We start from the raw sequence: 16405 nt of genomic DNA on the forward strand, positions 1-16405 counted from the left end.
TCTTACTGCAGCATGGGGAGACAAAGGAGCCTTTCATATCCCTGCTACCTAAATGATACCATGTGGGGGCAATGAATGGGGAATCTGTGATTCCACAGTCTTGAAGTGGTGCTGCAGCACCATTCTGGGTGTAGGAGGCTGAACGAACACGTTTGTGTTACTGGAACAGCTAGATGAGGTTTGCATTAAAAAACTATAGAAGTAATGCATTTTAAATGTTTGTTTCCCCTGCTCATCCTCTTGGTCCGGTGCAGTATGGCAAGGTCATTCTTATCAATCTTTTTCTATGCTTTGCATTGCTTCAACCCAAAATCTTGATTCCGGCTCAGTTCCCATAACAATAAGTTGACCTTTCCTAACAGCTGCACTAGCGTCTGCAAACCCTCCCAAATGCCACAGGGTGGATTTTGTCAGCTCAGGGATGGATTTTGCAGAGCTCCAAAATGTCAGGGGCTGTGGAAGGGCTTTGATGCACAAGTTGGGACTGGAGCAGCTGATTAAGGAAAGGAACTCAGAGCAAAAGACATTTTGTGATGCTCTCCCAGCAAACATCCCATCTTTTCCTCTCCAGTTCTTCTGTTTTAATTCCCAACTACTTCTCCTCTAGAGAAAACCCCACCAGTAGATGATAGACCCAAGCTGCCCACTGTGTGCCCACTTTTGGCTCTCCCGCTGTTGTTCATTGATGGACATGATTGAAGCCCATGTTTGGGTTCTTCCTGTCTTGTGTCTTGGTGGCCTCCTTTCGTGATGGACAACAAAATGCCATGAGATCCTGGTAATGACTAACAGAGCTCCCTTCTGGTGTTGTTGAAATCTCCCGGGGAAGGCTCTGATATCTGTCTGATGGGTTGGGGCTCAGCCACTCTGTATCTGAGTCTAATCTCTGGTCTCTTATTGAATGCATTGCTTCCCTCCAAAAACTGTCACCTGGGAGGAGGTGCTCATATGCAATCCATGCCATAAAGCCATCTTGGGTCAAGCAGATTTTTTCTGGTCCTGCCCCTTGGTCCCAGAGAATCTCCCATGTGGAATACTGCCTGGAAAACGTGTGACAAGGGAGGATGAATGATGGAAGAAGGTATTTGCTGACCTTGTTTCAGTAGAGCTGGCACACTCTTGGGTTCACTTGTGAACAATACCATGTGCTGCTTGATAACTTGAAGGAGTGTTTGCAGTCCTGTGGGTGTGTGGGGCTTTGTGCCATGTTCCAGGAGGTGTCTCCTCACTCCTCACCCCTGGCAGAGGAGCTTTGCCCACGTCTGATACCACGTGGATGAGGCCACCAACATGGGACTGAGCTGTTCCCATCCCACACACCTCACCTGCAGCCTCTGCAGATAAAGCCGAATGTCCCTGAGGGAAATGATGGATGGAGAGCCAGGTAGCTCATTAAACTGTAACATTGTGTTTTATTGATGTTTTCGGATGGTAATTGACATCGGAGTTCAGCTCATTTAGCTTTTAATCAGAACATAATTTACAGCGTAGGAAGGAAGCTTATTGATTGCCCAGCAGTGGTGGGTTATTGATGCCATGGCAGTGGTGCTGGTGTACCTGGAGCACGTGTTGGGATTTTTTATGGCTGCTCACTGGTACTGTGCTGGGTGCCTCAGGCACATGGATGGATGTTTTAATATCTGGTTGAATCTCACTCCTACAAATGTGAATATTAAGTGAGTGAGCGGTCTGCTGGCAGCGGGGGTTTGCAGAAATGGATGGTTTAATAAGGAGGATTTGCTGACAATCTCAGAGTGTTGATAGCATGCTGCTAAGGAATTTGCCATTGGCACATTGGACTGGCAAGAATACTTGCTCAGTATTCATCCAGATGGATGAAAGATGCTCTAAAAGATTGTTTGATTCCATTGCTGGGGCAGTTCCCCAGTGTTTGAGGAATATGGGGAGATGGGGACAGAAAGGCAGAGGAGTGAGCCATACAGAAATATCTCTGGGGAAAAGGGAATGAAGGAAATGCAAAGAGTCAAAGACTTGCAGATAGAAAGGCTGCCAAAGGGAAGTTCAGTGATTGCTCTTGGCTAGCAGGGACTGTGATTTCTGGGCAAAGTCCAGCAAGTCGCTACCTGACACTCTGGGTTATTTGGTGCCAGTGCAGCGGGGCCTTGATCTCCCCTTCCCATGCTCTCATTCCAGGGGTTAGGAACTAAATGATCTTTAAGGTCCCTTCTGACCCAACCCACTCTATGATAATATTGCAGTGGTTTCTGACATGGAACTGAATCCCAAGCTCAGTGCTCAGTGCAGGTCCCTGGCTGTTCCCCACCATGTTTTGATAGCTGCTCATTTATCCTCTGCAACAGGAGCTGAGCTGGGTGCCCTCCAGTAGATCTTGAACAAGATTGTTATATTCCTTTCTGCAGTTTCCCTTTATTTCACATGCTCCCCTCAGGGCCATCCTTCACCTTGAATTTTATTGCCTTCTTTAATTGCTTCTCCAAAGTCCATGTGTAATATTACTCTTGAATTCTCTTAAATAACTTCCTGAGTCAACGCAATCCCATTCATCATGTACTTCTGGTCCTTTTGATAAGCTCTATTGTACCTTGCTTTTCATTTCAGTATGTCAACACCCAATCCATCGTGCTGTACTTCAGCCTTTTGTCAAGGCAAGTGTTGAGTGCTTCTTATGGCGGCATTAGGGTTGCAAAATTGCTTTCTACTTCTTGTCTGTGTTCCTGCAAATTTATTCTCTCAGTGCTCTGCTACTGCTGCAGCATCACCAGGTCCTTATTTAGGCCAAGATTTAATTGAGATGGTCTTCAACACTTGGTGATAACCACAGGTCAGCACCCAGTGCTGCCTTGGGATGCTCTTCTTCCATTCAAGTAAACCAGAAGGGAGTTGTCCTCATCCAACATCCATTATCCAGACAGCATCTGGAGTTCTGGTTTTGCATTGCATTTCTCTGCAACTTCTATTTACGTGGGTCTCTTATTTCTATGCAACTTTCAAAGCACTTCCTTCCTAATATCTCAGATATACAAAAGACATCCCTGTTAGATGGCTTGAAATAAGATATAGCATCTTACTGGATGCTCTGCTCATATGTAAAAGCTCTACTGAGTTCCTGGGAAGTCAGCAGTGTTCAATACAAAGCTGCAGAGCAGGAACTAGGTGTTGGCTCCCAGAAGGGGAGCCAGTGGTGGATGGTGCTTTTATGGGGTCTTGTCTGCTGTTCCCAGGTCCACGGCCCAAATCCTGGCTGGCCCTCACCACCAAGTGCCCTTCTGCAGTGGGAAATTTGGAGCTGGTTTATTTTTCTTGACTTTTTGATGACTTTTGGAGGCTCCTGCTGCTTTGTGTATGATGGGAGGGGATGTAAGAGGAGCTTGGAATGGACATGGCTGCTGGAGCCACACTGAGAGGGGCTAGCAATCCCAAACCTGAATTTCCCATATCAAAAGAAATGCATTTTGTTTTCCTACAATAAGGCAAATCTTCTCACATAGGAGACCTTCATTTTTTTCCAACTGATCCTTTCTTGGCATTTCATAAAGCAGATTAATTCAGGGGTGCATTCTTCCCCTACAGAAGCCATAGGATGCTGCTGTTGGGGTCACAGGCAGTGGGCAGCCCCAGGGCTGTGTGGCTATGGGAGATTAGGCAGTCTGACTGCTGGAGAAAAGTCCCTCTGGGCTTCAAAAGGTAAATCTGGCACTGCTCTGCCCACAGATATCTGCAAGCAACAAAAGGCTGCGATCCATCCCTGTGCTTCAACAGGCAGGGAAAAAAAGAAAACCAGAAACCCATTAGATGACTTCAAAACCCATTAGATGACTTCAGTTCCGTGTGACTACATGGAAAGGGGAGGCGTCTTAAACTCAGCAGTGCTGGCTTCATCAAAGCAGGATGCTGTTGTGATGTGGGGAAAGCCCTTTGGGAAGCACATCCTTTGGGGCAGGGTCATTCATAAGTGTTACAGGAAGGGATGTAGGTGACAAGCCCAGGAGCCAGTCAAGGCCACTTTGAATGGCAGGATCCTGCTGCAGCCATCCAAATGTCATAAAATAATACAAACTCACCACTGGATACATCACGATTCTGGCTTCACCCCTCCAAACACTGCTGAGGCATTTAGGGAGGGACCCGAGTGATGAAACCTTTCCCTTCCCTTCCACACATGTTTCTTTGCTCATCTCTATAAGCAGTGGCTGAATCACTTTCATTTCATTGGTGTTTTGCAAAGAAAAGTCTGCCTTCCTTGGCTCGGAGTTTTACGTTTCGAGTTTGCAGGTAAATGAGGTGGGAGCAGGTTTGTTGTGTGTCCGTTCCTTTCCAATCCCAGCGTGGTTTGCTGGGGGTTTTCTCTTCTTGGCTGCCTGCTGATTTGTAAGAACTGCTCTGATGTGTGCCAAGAACCATTTAGGATGATTCGTCTCAGTGCTTTCTAGAGCATCTCTCGCTGTTTAATGACTTTGTGCTACTGAGTAATAGCTCTGTTTACTGTTGTGAGCACGATTTTTTCTCTTGACTGCTTTTTTTTCCTCATAATAATCCAAACTATTTGGATTATTAGGAATAACCCGGAGGAAAGGAAGGACAATCACCCAAGACAAATAAAGCAAGGAACAAAGGTGGAAATCTGTCAGCTCCCCCCTTGTTTAGGGATATGAAATAGGTCATGTTGTAAGGGTCAGCATCCACTGAACCATATGGAAGGAAAACATCATGGCTGGGGATCTGTGCACCCAATATCCAATGTGCAGGGAATGGTGCTCCCAGGATGAGTGTGGCTTCCCTGGGCACTGGTTACAGTGGGTTGTGCACGGGCAGAGCTTAATTAAGCCTAAATCCTTGTTTGGAGGGCCAATCTGGGACCTGTCGCGCATTAAGATCTGCAATGCAGCACCTTTTCTTGCCCAGAGATTGATTGGGTGTGACAGCAACATGGGACTGTGTAATAATGCCAGTGAAAACCTGTCGTGGGACATGGCTAATTGTTCTAATTTGGGCCAGCACCCCGCTGTGCTGCAGCAGGAGGGCTTTGTCAGAGCTCTCAGGTCATTACTGCTGACCCATTTAACAGGGGGCTGCCCCCCAGGCTCTGCTGCTGGGGGAGGAGTGGATGATTGGGTTCTTAATGAAAACAAATGTATCTGCTATCGTGCCTTTATTGCAAGGCACTACAAGGAGTGAGGTGGGCAGATATTTGTTGAACCCCTGACAGTTTCAGCCTTGTGCATCCTTTTCCATCCAAGCCCATGATGCTGCCATTACTCTCAGCTCAAACCCACACCTGGTTGTTACCCAACCCCATCTCTCTTTGTGGAAGAGACACCCATGGTATCACCCCTTTGCTTCCCACCACAACGCCAGGAGGGCAGCATGGCCATGGCTGCCCCAGCTGCATTTGGTTAAGGGATTGCAGCCTCACGAATCTCCTCCTCCAAGGGATGGAGGAGGGGAGAGGGGCCCTGTGAGGGGCCCACTCAGCATCACATCTTCCACACTGAAAAACGTGTGCTGTGCCTTTTAGTTCTTGCAGGTTTTTTTTTGTGCCCTCTGACTACAAAAAACCCAGACCTACACTGGGATGAGAAGGGAAAGAGTTGGGGGGTTGCTGTGGGTGCATGAAGCCCCTCTGCCCAGCACTCCCCTTTCAAAGGGAAGCGAGGTTCGTCTTCCTCCACACGAGTGAGCTGCACTGATTCTTTCAGCTGCATCAGTTTCCAAACAATCTTTTGGGCTCATTCCCACCAGGGCGTGCGCCAGCTTTGATTATTTCCTGATAGACCTGGATAATAAACAGGGAAAAACACTTTGTTTAAACTGTAACGTGAGCGTCCAGCTCTGATTTTGGCACGACTTCAACTGTGTCACTGCTTTGGCAAGCGGGTTTTGGGCAGCCCGAGTTGGGGAAGCACAGGGTGACTTTTGTAGGTGGATTTCAGGGCCCAGTCCCATAGTAATGCTGCCCCATGTGCTGCTGATGGTGTTGGGTCCTGGTGGCTTTGGGCAGGTCCAACCAAGAGAGCACCCTCTGGGATGGGCTGTTTGTTCTTCCCAGTGCTAAACAGTGACATCTACCAAAATAAGAATCTATGGGATTAAACCCGTTATTTAGTGCTAAATGTAACATTAATATAGCGATGAAAAATAGGGGTTACGGCCCTATGCTGATATTTCTGCTCCTGCAGATGTGCCCTCTGGTTGTTTTCTTTTTTCACTTGAGAAGAACCTGATGGAATTGTTTCCCTGCACACCCAGATGTGATTAGTCAAAATCCAGATTGCTCCTTGGTTAATTTAACATTTATAATGTCTTTATAGAGCCTGTCGTGCTCCGCTGACTGCGGGGTGAGGTGGGAGAACACACTGCATAAATCACACACTGCAAAGCACGTGGATCCCAGCCAAGCTGAAGGAGGGGGTGAGAGGGCAGTGATAATTGGGCATCCTGATGGGTGAGATATGGCATCTCCAGCAGCACCCGTGTCACAGGGCAAGACCTTGAGCAATCAGCATGAATAAAGAGCAGTGGTGAGCTGAGACTGAATTCCTGAGACCAGATTCAGAGATATTACTTAATTTAGTTTTCTGAGTCAGTCCATTCTCATTTTCATGCTATCATTTTGTATGGAAATTTTAACTGGAATTGAGAAGATTCCATCAAAATCACTGCTTTCCTTGAAGCTTTTTTTCCTATCAAATAGATATTTGAGGGGTTTCTGATGAGCGCCCTTCCTTAGGTCTCCATCAGCTCACCCGATCTCTTCGTGTTCTCCTGCAAAATGGGTTTAGTGGCAATGGATCCATGATGGGCAGTTCCTTGTTATGAGTTGTGATGGGTGAGATATTGGCATAGGCTGCCAGGGGGGTGTTTTCAACCTTAATGATTCTTTCCAACCTTAATGATTCTATGTGATTTCCAGCAGGGAAGCCAGCTGCTGCTTGCAGCCTTCATCTGTGTTTGGAGATGGATTTGCAGAAGAATCCCATCCACAAACAATGTCCATGCATGTGCTTCCTCTTGGTGCAACAGTCAGTCCTTGCAGCATCCCAGCAATCACTGTTTGGGGTTATTTTGTCCTCTTTCCTTTCAATTTTAGCATGGTCCCTTGTGACATGGCTAGATGAAAGGATGGTCATGGTTCAGCCATCTCAGCTATTGTTGTCCAATTGTCTTTGCAGGAGGGAGACAACATTGGGGCCATGGAGAAGCTCTGTCGGCAGCTCACCTACCACCTCAGCCCCCACTCACAGTGGAGACGTCAAGGCATCATGAAAAGGAAGCCACAGTCCTGGTGAGTCGGCTCTCAAAGCCACCCATGGATCTCCATTCCATCCCTGCCCCTTTCCCCCATGCATCATTGGGTCATCAAGTTCCTTCACACTCAACCAGAGGCATTTTCTCGTTTTCCACTTTCCTTTCCCCATTGCAGCCTTGTTTGCATTGGAAATCAACCCAGCGGTGCCCAGCCATGGGAATAAATGGGGAATAAATGTACCAATGCCCTGGTCCTCAGCAAAGCATCTTGGCCAATGGTGTCCTGGTGTGTGGAACCTAAAGCGTCTGAAAGATGTTGATGGGGATGGAAAGGTCACTTCGCTTTCAGTGAGGTGATGCATTACATATGTAATTTTTGAAGGAAGTGAGAAAAGTGAGAAATGCAATCTGGCAGGGTTAGGATTTCTATCCAGGTGTTTGCTTATGATCCCGAGAGAGTTTTGGTTCCCGGCATAGCAGATGCTGTCTGTAGCCATAGCAAGAGACTGATCCCATGAAAAAAATCAGTCTGGAAAGAGAAGAGGGGAAAGCAGACTCAGGGAATAAAGGACTGAGGGGCAAATAGGATTAGGATCACATCTCCCAGAAACCTGGCTTAGCATCCCTTGCACCCTGCTGTCTTTGCAAGTGCCCTGTGTGGCCTCCAAGGGCATCCTCTCCCCAGCCTTGGCTTGACTCAGCTTTGCTGTCATTCAGTGAAAAAATGACATTGCTCCTGGTTCACTCCAGGAACACTGTTGTTAGTGCTGATCTGTGATGTTATTGCAGCAGCTTTTGGGTTTGGCGAAGGCACTGCCCCAGACCGCAGGGAACACCCCACTGGTACAGAACACTATTGCTTTCCTCCAGTGCCAACCTTGCTCATTTTGGTTCATGGTTTGCCGCAGTGATGATTTTCTTCAGTTCTGTGAGTTCTGTGACTCAATATCATCATTTTTCTCTTGGGACAAGTTAGGAAATTTAACTTGGATGGGATGTAAATCTCTGAGATGGGGGATGTGTGTAATCATAAAAGTGTCTGAGACTGGCTGGAGTTTTCTGTCCCCGTGTGGGTGTTGGTGTGAATGGAGTGAATGCAGCAAGCAGGTATTTCAGAGCTGTTACCATGCATCATTAGGTTTGGAAGAGACCTCTAAGATCCCCAGCTCAGCCCACCATGCTCCACAGTAGTGGAATTGCTAAGTCACAGCCTGAAGCAGTGATTGAGCAGCTGGTGGGAAGGCAGGGCCAACCCAGGGGAGCTCAGGTGTAATCAGTTCACCTGAGTGACTGGAAGGGCCGGAGCCAGGATCCATCCCTTCCCAGGCTTCTTTTAAGGGTTGGCAGTGGTGGCAAGGGTATCTCTTGTTGGAGATCCCTGCATACCTGAGGCCTTCCAAAGGTAAGCAGCTTTTTTTCCTTTGTTTCTGCATCTGTTGTTGCTGTATTTGGGTTTATCCTTGCTTGCTGCAGCCTAGGACTTGGCTCCCCTCCTGTTACTGCTGTGCTTGGAGGTTATTTTGCCCTTGTGTGAGGCAGAGCTCCCATCTATAGCACTCACACACCCAGCCTGTCCCATCTAGTTCTTCTCAACCCAAATGACCCCTCCAGCTCTGCTGCCCCTCTGTGCTTTGTTTCCCAGGGTTTTACAGGAGATGTGGGAACACGCCAGTGAAATGCCTTTCACTGAGGAGGAATGCTTCCTGTTGAGCTTCAGTGTCAAAGCTGCTTGGGAATTTTTCTTTAGGGTCAGAAAATTCCTTCTTTTTTTTGCTGTAACAACAGTCGGTTTCTTCCTTGGGAGAATTCAGCACCATTTCAGTGCCAGGTGACTCTTCTCATTGAGATGGCTGGGAAAAGTGTCCTACGTGTTTTAGCATCAGAAATATTTTAACTGAACCTTTGCAGGAAGGATTGTGTTATATCTCTTTTTCCAGGCAGTGCCCATGCAGTGTTTCCAACTGAGTGGATCAGGATACATCATGACTTTAGAGAAGAGCTTCAACACACGCACTCTGAGGACAAACCATAGAATCATTTGAGTTGAAAAAGACCTTTAAAGGCCGTCTGGTCCCGCTCCCTGCTATGAACAGGGGCACCCACAGCTCCATCAGGTGCTCAGAGCCCCTCCAGCCTGACCTTGGCTGTTTCCAGCAAAGGGGATCCATCTCCTCTCTGAGCAGCCTGTGCCAGTGCTTCACTACCCTAATAGTAAACTTACTCTTATATCCAATCTATATCTCCCTTTTAGTTTGAAACCATTTCCTTTTCTCTTATCATTGACTCATAAAGGTTGGAGAAGACTACTGTCATACAACTACTGAGATCATCCAGTCCAACCATCAGCCCATCTACTCATGGAGGTTAAGCAGCTTTTAATTATTGGTAGAAAACAATGGGTGAAGAGCATTCACCTTGGCTTCTTCTGCTTGCCCACCTCTTCGCTTGGCTGCAAGTTACGTTTGTGATGAAGCCTTTCTCACCATGGAAGTCATGGTGCCCATGGCTCCTTTTCAACCTTATTGAGTCCTTAACTCTATTCTGTTGGGTTGATCGTTGGACTGGATGATCCTGGAGCTCTTTACCAACCATAATGAATCTGTGGCTCTGTGGTTTGAGTGGGCGTGATGGTGAATGGGTTGATGGTTTGACCTGATGATCTTGGAGGTCTCTACCAACCTTGATGTATCTGTTTCTATTCAGTGGGGATGGTTGGACTGGATGATTTTAGAGGTCTCTTCATATCCAACTCCTGATTTCATTGAGAGCACAAAAGATTTCTGTTCTGGCTGCCCATTGCTCGTACTGCAGTGTCTGCTCATGTTTCTATACAAAGCCCTTGTGAAGCAAAATAAGAATTAAGAAGGGAAAAAATGAGTTTTGTCAAGGGGAAGCCCTGTGCATGAATAATGTGCCCTTCCTTTTGTGAACGGAAAGCAACTGAATGTGTGTGGGTGCAAATCCTCAGCAGTGTTGGAAGTCTGTAGGTGAGTGATGGCAGAACTTAAAGCTCCTGCAACAAATCGTCCCTTCAGAACCTCCAGCCCCCACCCATCAAGTGGAAGGAGGTGGAGTGAGGGTTATGTGGCCCAACACAGGGAGCAAACCCATGCTGGGAGGTTGTCCAGCATGTGTTGCAGCTTGCTTTGCACTCAGTGCAAGTGCAAGTGACTTCCAGGGCTGTGTGCAGGCAGAAGCAATTAGTTTCTAAGCAGAAGTTGAGTGCTGGCTGCTGTGTATGATATTGTAATAGGAGCTGGGGTGGAGTGAAGTTCATCCCCATATGCATCCTGGAGCATTAGAAAGACTGCGCTTATTTACTATGTTTTTTGTTGTTGTTAATTGCCCTAAAAGCACAGGAGAGTCTGTCTCTGAACTCATCATACCATATTTTTGCCACTGGTTGTACCAAGAGGGTAGGAAATCAGGATTTAATCTGTGTGATGCTGTGTTTTGGCTCTCAAACCTGGCCAAATAGCAAAGGAAAACCAAACAGCCACCAGAAGGGTCTCATTGTGTCATGGTGCCCCCCGGGTTTTGCACATGGGGTAATCTAGGAGCAGCAGGATTACTTCATTTGATGGGAATAAGTAGTGTGACATGGATGGGAGTGATGGCTTTGGGAGAGGTGGACATGCAGAGTCCCTGTGGGTGCTTGGTCTGTCCAAGCAGCCACATGCTGAGCATTGGGTGCACTCAGCATCCTCCCTAATGCATCACCACGGCTCACTCAGCTGCCCTCAGACAGAGCTCTCAGCTCAAAGCACTCTGCTCAACCCTACTCACAACCTCTCATTGCTCCTTGCCTTGGCTGTAAGAGCAGCAGCATTGAGGAATGGCGATAAGCCACGATTCCTCGAGAGGAAGCAGCAGCAGAGCTGTGTGGCTCAGCCAGTGCCATTCCTGCCCTGTAGGGAAGGAGGAAAAAGCCAGCTGACATTTGCAGGTATTTTTTTTAAGCTTTCCCACCTCTGTGACCTTTCTGCTCTTCAGCTCCTGTGGCATTTTGAAGTTCTTCTGCTGGAAAGCAGCACTAAACGTGTTCTTTTAGACCTGTTGGGTGTCTGATGAGCAGATACCCGCATTAAGCAGCGGACTAGGAACACTTAAAGGACCTTTTAATGATCTCTTTGAAGCAAAGAATGTTTTCATAATTATAAAAGAAGGCAGAATTCACCTGTTTTACAAGTTTTACCTGTGGCTCTTGATTTTTGCAAGGCAAAAAGACCGGATCAACCTGTCTGCCTCCCTCCCCTTCCATTCCATATTGCGGAAGGACATTGGACCCAACCAGAGGGGTCAAGTTGTGGTGTTGTTGCATCAAAGATTTGACGTGTGCAAGCTGCAAACTAGAAACAAACAGAAGGAAGTTCTGGAGGTGTTAAGGAGTGTGGGGATGTGGTCAGTGGGTGTGGTGGGGTGGGGTTGGACTTGGGGATCTCAGAGGTCTTTTCCAACCTGAATGATTTGATGATTTCATTCTTGGGGTATCAACACACCCCAGGAAGGTCCCAGTGGAGAGGATCAGCAGGTGGTAAATTCCCCCTGTTCCATCATTCATTCCCACTGGGAGATGTCTGGCCACCAGATATGCAATTGTAGGGTGGAAATGAATTATTTCTGCAGCAGCATCTGGTGGGAGGGGCTGCTCAGGGTCATTGCCCTCAGCTTTCCCACCCAGCACTGCTCATCCTGGGGCCCATTTCGTGCAACAGAGATGGAAGAACCGCTTTAATTTCCCAGATGCTTATAAGTTTATATCATCTGGCAAAGGCCAGCTGCTCCATCAAGCTGTTTGTTGCAGCCCAGCAGGTTGCTCATGGCCTAGCACAGCTCTGGAGGCTGTGGTGTTGCCTTTAATGCTGTGATTTGCTGGGACAAAGCCTGATCCTCAGTGTGGGCAAGGGATGCTGTGTCCCTCTGCATGCCAAACCCATGCACTAGAACTGGAGTGTCAGAGAAAGGCTCATCCCAGCTCCTGTGCTGTTGGTGTTGATAGTGTGAGTGTGCTGGGGCTTTGCATCTTCAAGATATTTGGACTGATGGGGTTTGGGGCAGATGGAGCAGTGGTTGAACAGGCCAAATTCCAACACTGTGCATCCAGAAATGCCTTTTGGAAGCTGAGTTTCTGCTTGCAGAGCTTTCCTGGACACTGTGCTCCTTGCCCGTGGCCATCAGAAAGTACTGTGGCTGCCCTGGGACTCTTTCAAGACCTCAGAAAGTAGGAATGTCAATGGGTTTTGATGTGAGATGGATATGAATTTCTATACTTTCAGCCAAATCTGTGGGATGAATAGTGTGGGCAAGCATGGCTATGCAGCACTGAGGCATGGCAGCTGGAGAAAGGGGCTGTGTGCCATGTGAGGTCTGTCCAGCATCCATCCAACCTGCAAACACTTCAGGTGGGCACTAATTTCAATTGGTATCAATTGACTTGGAAATAGGGAATTTGCTTCAGTCACTGTTATGGACAGCAGCCCTTTGCTTATGGACAGCAAGTGCCCCTTTGGAGGGCTCTCTGCTGCCTGAAATAGCTCCTGGTAGGGATGTTTTGCAGTGTGATCCCAGCTCTGATTTTGGCTGGGATTTGTGTCCAATGTCCCATTGCACAGGGCAGCCAGAACCTGCAGTGGGGCTCCATGCCCTTGGGTCAGCATCTCCCAGCATTTGAGTGCTTCCCTATGCAGTGTTCAGGGCTTCTCATTTGTAGAGCACGGTGCATACAAACACAAGGTCATTATTCCATGCATAGCAATGAGGATTTCCATTGATTCCAGTTTCTGCCTCGTGTTCCTCTCACCCACGCAGCCCTGCAGCAACACATCATGGCTTGCTGGGGCTGCTTCCACTGCCACACAGACCTAATTTTTAAGCCTGTTGGAGCTAAACAGTAAATTATGCATGCATATTGAAACGCCATCTGAGTGCATGCAAGATGTAGTGTTGGAAGGGGCTTTGCGTTTTCCATTCAATCACTGTAAACTGAGCCCTTTCCCTGTGTGTTGCCTACTGGGATGCTCCAGAGTTTAAAACAATTAACCCAAACGGTGGAGAACCATTTATTTTTTCCACCATTGAGTATTAATGATTTTGATTTTGACAAATGCTTGAATTGCCTTCGTTCTTCCCGGCTTGAACAAATGAACTGACAGCCAGAAGTGGTAGGAAATGTCCTAAAGGAGAAGAAATCTTTCCTGGCAGTGAAGGTGGAAGGAGGTGATTTACAGCACCAGGGCTTTCCTCCCCTTGGAGGGAACATCTGTAGGTGATAATTGGCTTGAAGGGAGATGGAGCTGTGCTTTGGTCCTTTCCTTTCTCCTCCTGGGTGGGTGAGGAGGGAGGAGGAGCAGCAGCCCCACTGATGTCCCTTGCTCCCTGAATGCATTTCCTGGTTCCGTGCCTGATTAGAAAAGGCTTTGGCTATTAAAAGTGTGAGTTTTTGTGTTTTTTTGGTTTTTCTTTGTTATTTAATAATTACTCCTCCACTTCCTCTGTGTCTGGAGGGAGTGGAAATTAGATTTGCTTTCAGTACATTGTCTGAATCCACCCTCAAAACTCAGGAAAGCAACTAGAAGGAATAGTTATTAAATGAGGAACTGGCTGGTGAGATAATTAACTTCCCCCCCACGCACACACTTCCTCCCATCCTTGGAAGCCCTCCAAGCACCCTGTGATGGGTTACCTTGTCCCGAGCAGCTGCTGCCCTATTACTTTCCATTGCAAGAAGTGCCCAATCAACCAGCTCCTGGGCAGCCCCTGGCCATGTTCTCCAATTAAGAGGATCAAGCTTTACGATGAAGCTTTGATAGAGCACTGGGTTGGTGTTTTAAAGCCCTTTCACATTGTGTACTATTAGTAAATGGAGGTACTGGGTGAGCTCATGCATCACATGAGCTCTGGGCTTGGGGCTGTGCTTCTGCTCAGCTTTTTGGGTTTGCTGCTGCCCAATTTGTATGAGAATAACGCCTTTAAAATAGGGATGCAAATGCTTTGAGTGATGAAAGCATTGTGATGAGGTCCCAGCTCACCCTGCAGTGACCCATACACACGTGGGACTTGTCTCCTTCAAGTCAAATGCTTTATAATTAAATGTGGTGTGTTCACTTGTCTGAATGTGCCAATAAGTGGAAAAATGGGGGGGAGAAAAAAGCTCTTATTCCATGTGCCCATTTGTGGTGGCCAAGCATCCATCCTGGCAGTGCTCAACCCAGTGCAGATGGGGCTTTTGCATCCCAGAAAGGGGCTGCCAGCACCTCGGTGCCAAAGTATGTTGTTTGGCTTTTGCATATTGTGCCAGCACATCACTGAGCAGCCCCTGCTTTCATCAGCTTTCTGGTCATTTGGGACACTGGGTGTTATAATGCAGCTCATCATCCTGAAGGCTGGAAAATAGAATATATATATACATGTGTTCACGCAGCATGGATAAGTTACCTTGGGAAGGGTTGTGCTGATCTCTCCAGCATCGCTTCAACAGCTCAGAGCACGTCCATGTGAAATGTCATCACCAATGGGTACAGAAAACAGAAAGGGCAAAATGTTTACAGCTGGGAAGCTGAATAGGAGAGGGCAGTCTGCTCATGGTTGTGTTTGTTGTTCTCTTTACCCAAAGCCTTCAAGGTCTGATACAGCTGATAGCGGGGCCTGTCTCGTGTCAGCAAAGCGAGGATGTTGAACAGGCAGGGAGGGAGAATTGGGGAAAGTTTTCTTTTGTGGTTTTCCTGCTTGTCCAGCACAATGTGCAGCCCAGGAGGGGCTGTGGGAGCTTTGCTGCACGGAACAGCATATCGTGTTACCTCTGCTGTGCCCAGCTGAAAGGAATTCTTGGCAGCCCACGTCCCCACTGATATTAGCTCTATTTTCATCTTCTTAAGGGAGATGAAGGCTGAAATCCCCACCGTTAGTGGGGCGATGGTCTGCCAAAAGAAATGAAGTGCTGCTGGAAGAGTGTATTTTCTTTGGGCTTGGTTAAATATGCTCCTCATTGCCTGTTTCCTTCCATTTGGTTTTGCATCCCCAGAAATGGCCGTGGCTGCACCCCGGGCTTGTGGAAAGGGTCTGTTAAAAGGAAAACAGCAAGGGTAAAGGCTGGGTGAAGAGCATCCACCTTGGTTTCCTCTATTTGCCCACCTCCTCTTTGCTTGGCTGTAAGTTACTCTTGTGATGGAGCCTTTCTCACCATGGAGGTCTCAGTGCTCACAGCTCCTTTCCAACCTTAATGGTTCCATAACTTCTGTGGGCATGATGGTATGGTTGGACTAGATGATCTTGGAGCTCTTTACTAACCTGAATAGTTTGAGTTGGAAGAGACCCCCCCCCCCCCCACCAAAGGCCATCTGCTCCCCTCCTAGCAATGCACAGACACCTGCAGCTCCATCAGTGCTCAAAGCCCCTCTGGTCTGACCATGGCTAAGGATCCACCACCTCTGTGCATTCTCCAGTGCTTCACTACCCTTACTATAATAAAATCAAAGGCATCAGCCCCAGCAAGGAGCAGAGCTCTGGGATCCAGGCTGCTGTTCATGCTCTGGCTCTCATCAGCACAGTAGAGGCAATGGGGGACCCCTGACTGCTTGAACTCTTCCAAATGTGATCTGTGCTCCAATAAAATAAACAGTTTAGGGAAAGTGAAACCCCAGGCGTACGCTTTAGCGGCTGATCGCTCCCTAATTGCAGGAAGAACAGTTGGGAAAGGGGATTGTTTTTGGATTCCATGAGCTGGTTTCTGGTGAGAAAATTGAGCTGGAGGAGCAGAGCTGAAGCTCCTCTCCCTCTCCAGCCCCAAACATCAACCCTGTTTGCCTTTTCCTTGTGCTGGTGGAATGTAACTCATGTTAAGGAGCAGGAAGGACAAATAAGCTCCTCAAATGGTGGACATCCACCTTCCAGTGAAATGCTGTTTAGTTTTGTATGTGTTATTTTCTGTGTGCTTCTGTGGCATCTTTCCCAGGCAGGAACAGATGATGATAATTAGCACCAGCCCTTTCCATCCACATGTGGACCATCCACCTCTGCTATCCCATCCATCCACCTATCCTATCCATACCAGCCCCTGCCTTTCTCTCAGCCTCCGTTTTCCTTCCCTTTTCCTTCCCTTTTCCTTCCCTTTTCCTTCCCTTTTCCTTCCCTTTTCCTTCCCTTTTCCTTCCCTTTTCTTCCCTTTTCTTGCCTTTTCCTT

General features: G+C 47.6%; 1 protein-coding gene across 1 annotated transcript in view; it reads left to right on the forward strand.

The window, feature by feature from the left end:
* LRRC75A (leucine rich repeat containing 75A) overlaps nt 1-16405 on the forward strand; it is a 44630-nt gene that overhangs the window by 19270 nt on the left and 8955 nt on the right. The window contains exon 3 of the mRNA XM_015880963.2: nt 7152-7264. Coding sequence (XP_015736449.1) covers nt 7152-7264 — 113 coding nt within the window. The remainder of the gene's footprint in view (nt 1-7151; nt 7265-16405) is intronic.

Source organism: Coturnix japonica, chromosome 19 (assembly GCF_001577835.2).
Source record: "Coturnix japonica isolate 7356 chromosome 19, Coturnix japonica 2.1, whole genome shotgun sequence".
NCBI lineage: Eukaryota > Metazoa > Chordata > Aves > Galliformes > Phasianidae > Coturnix > Coturnix japonica.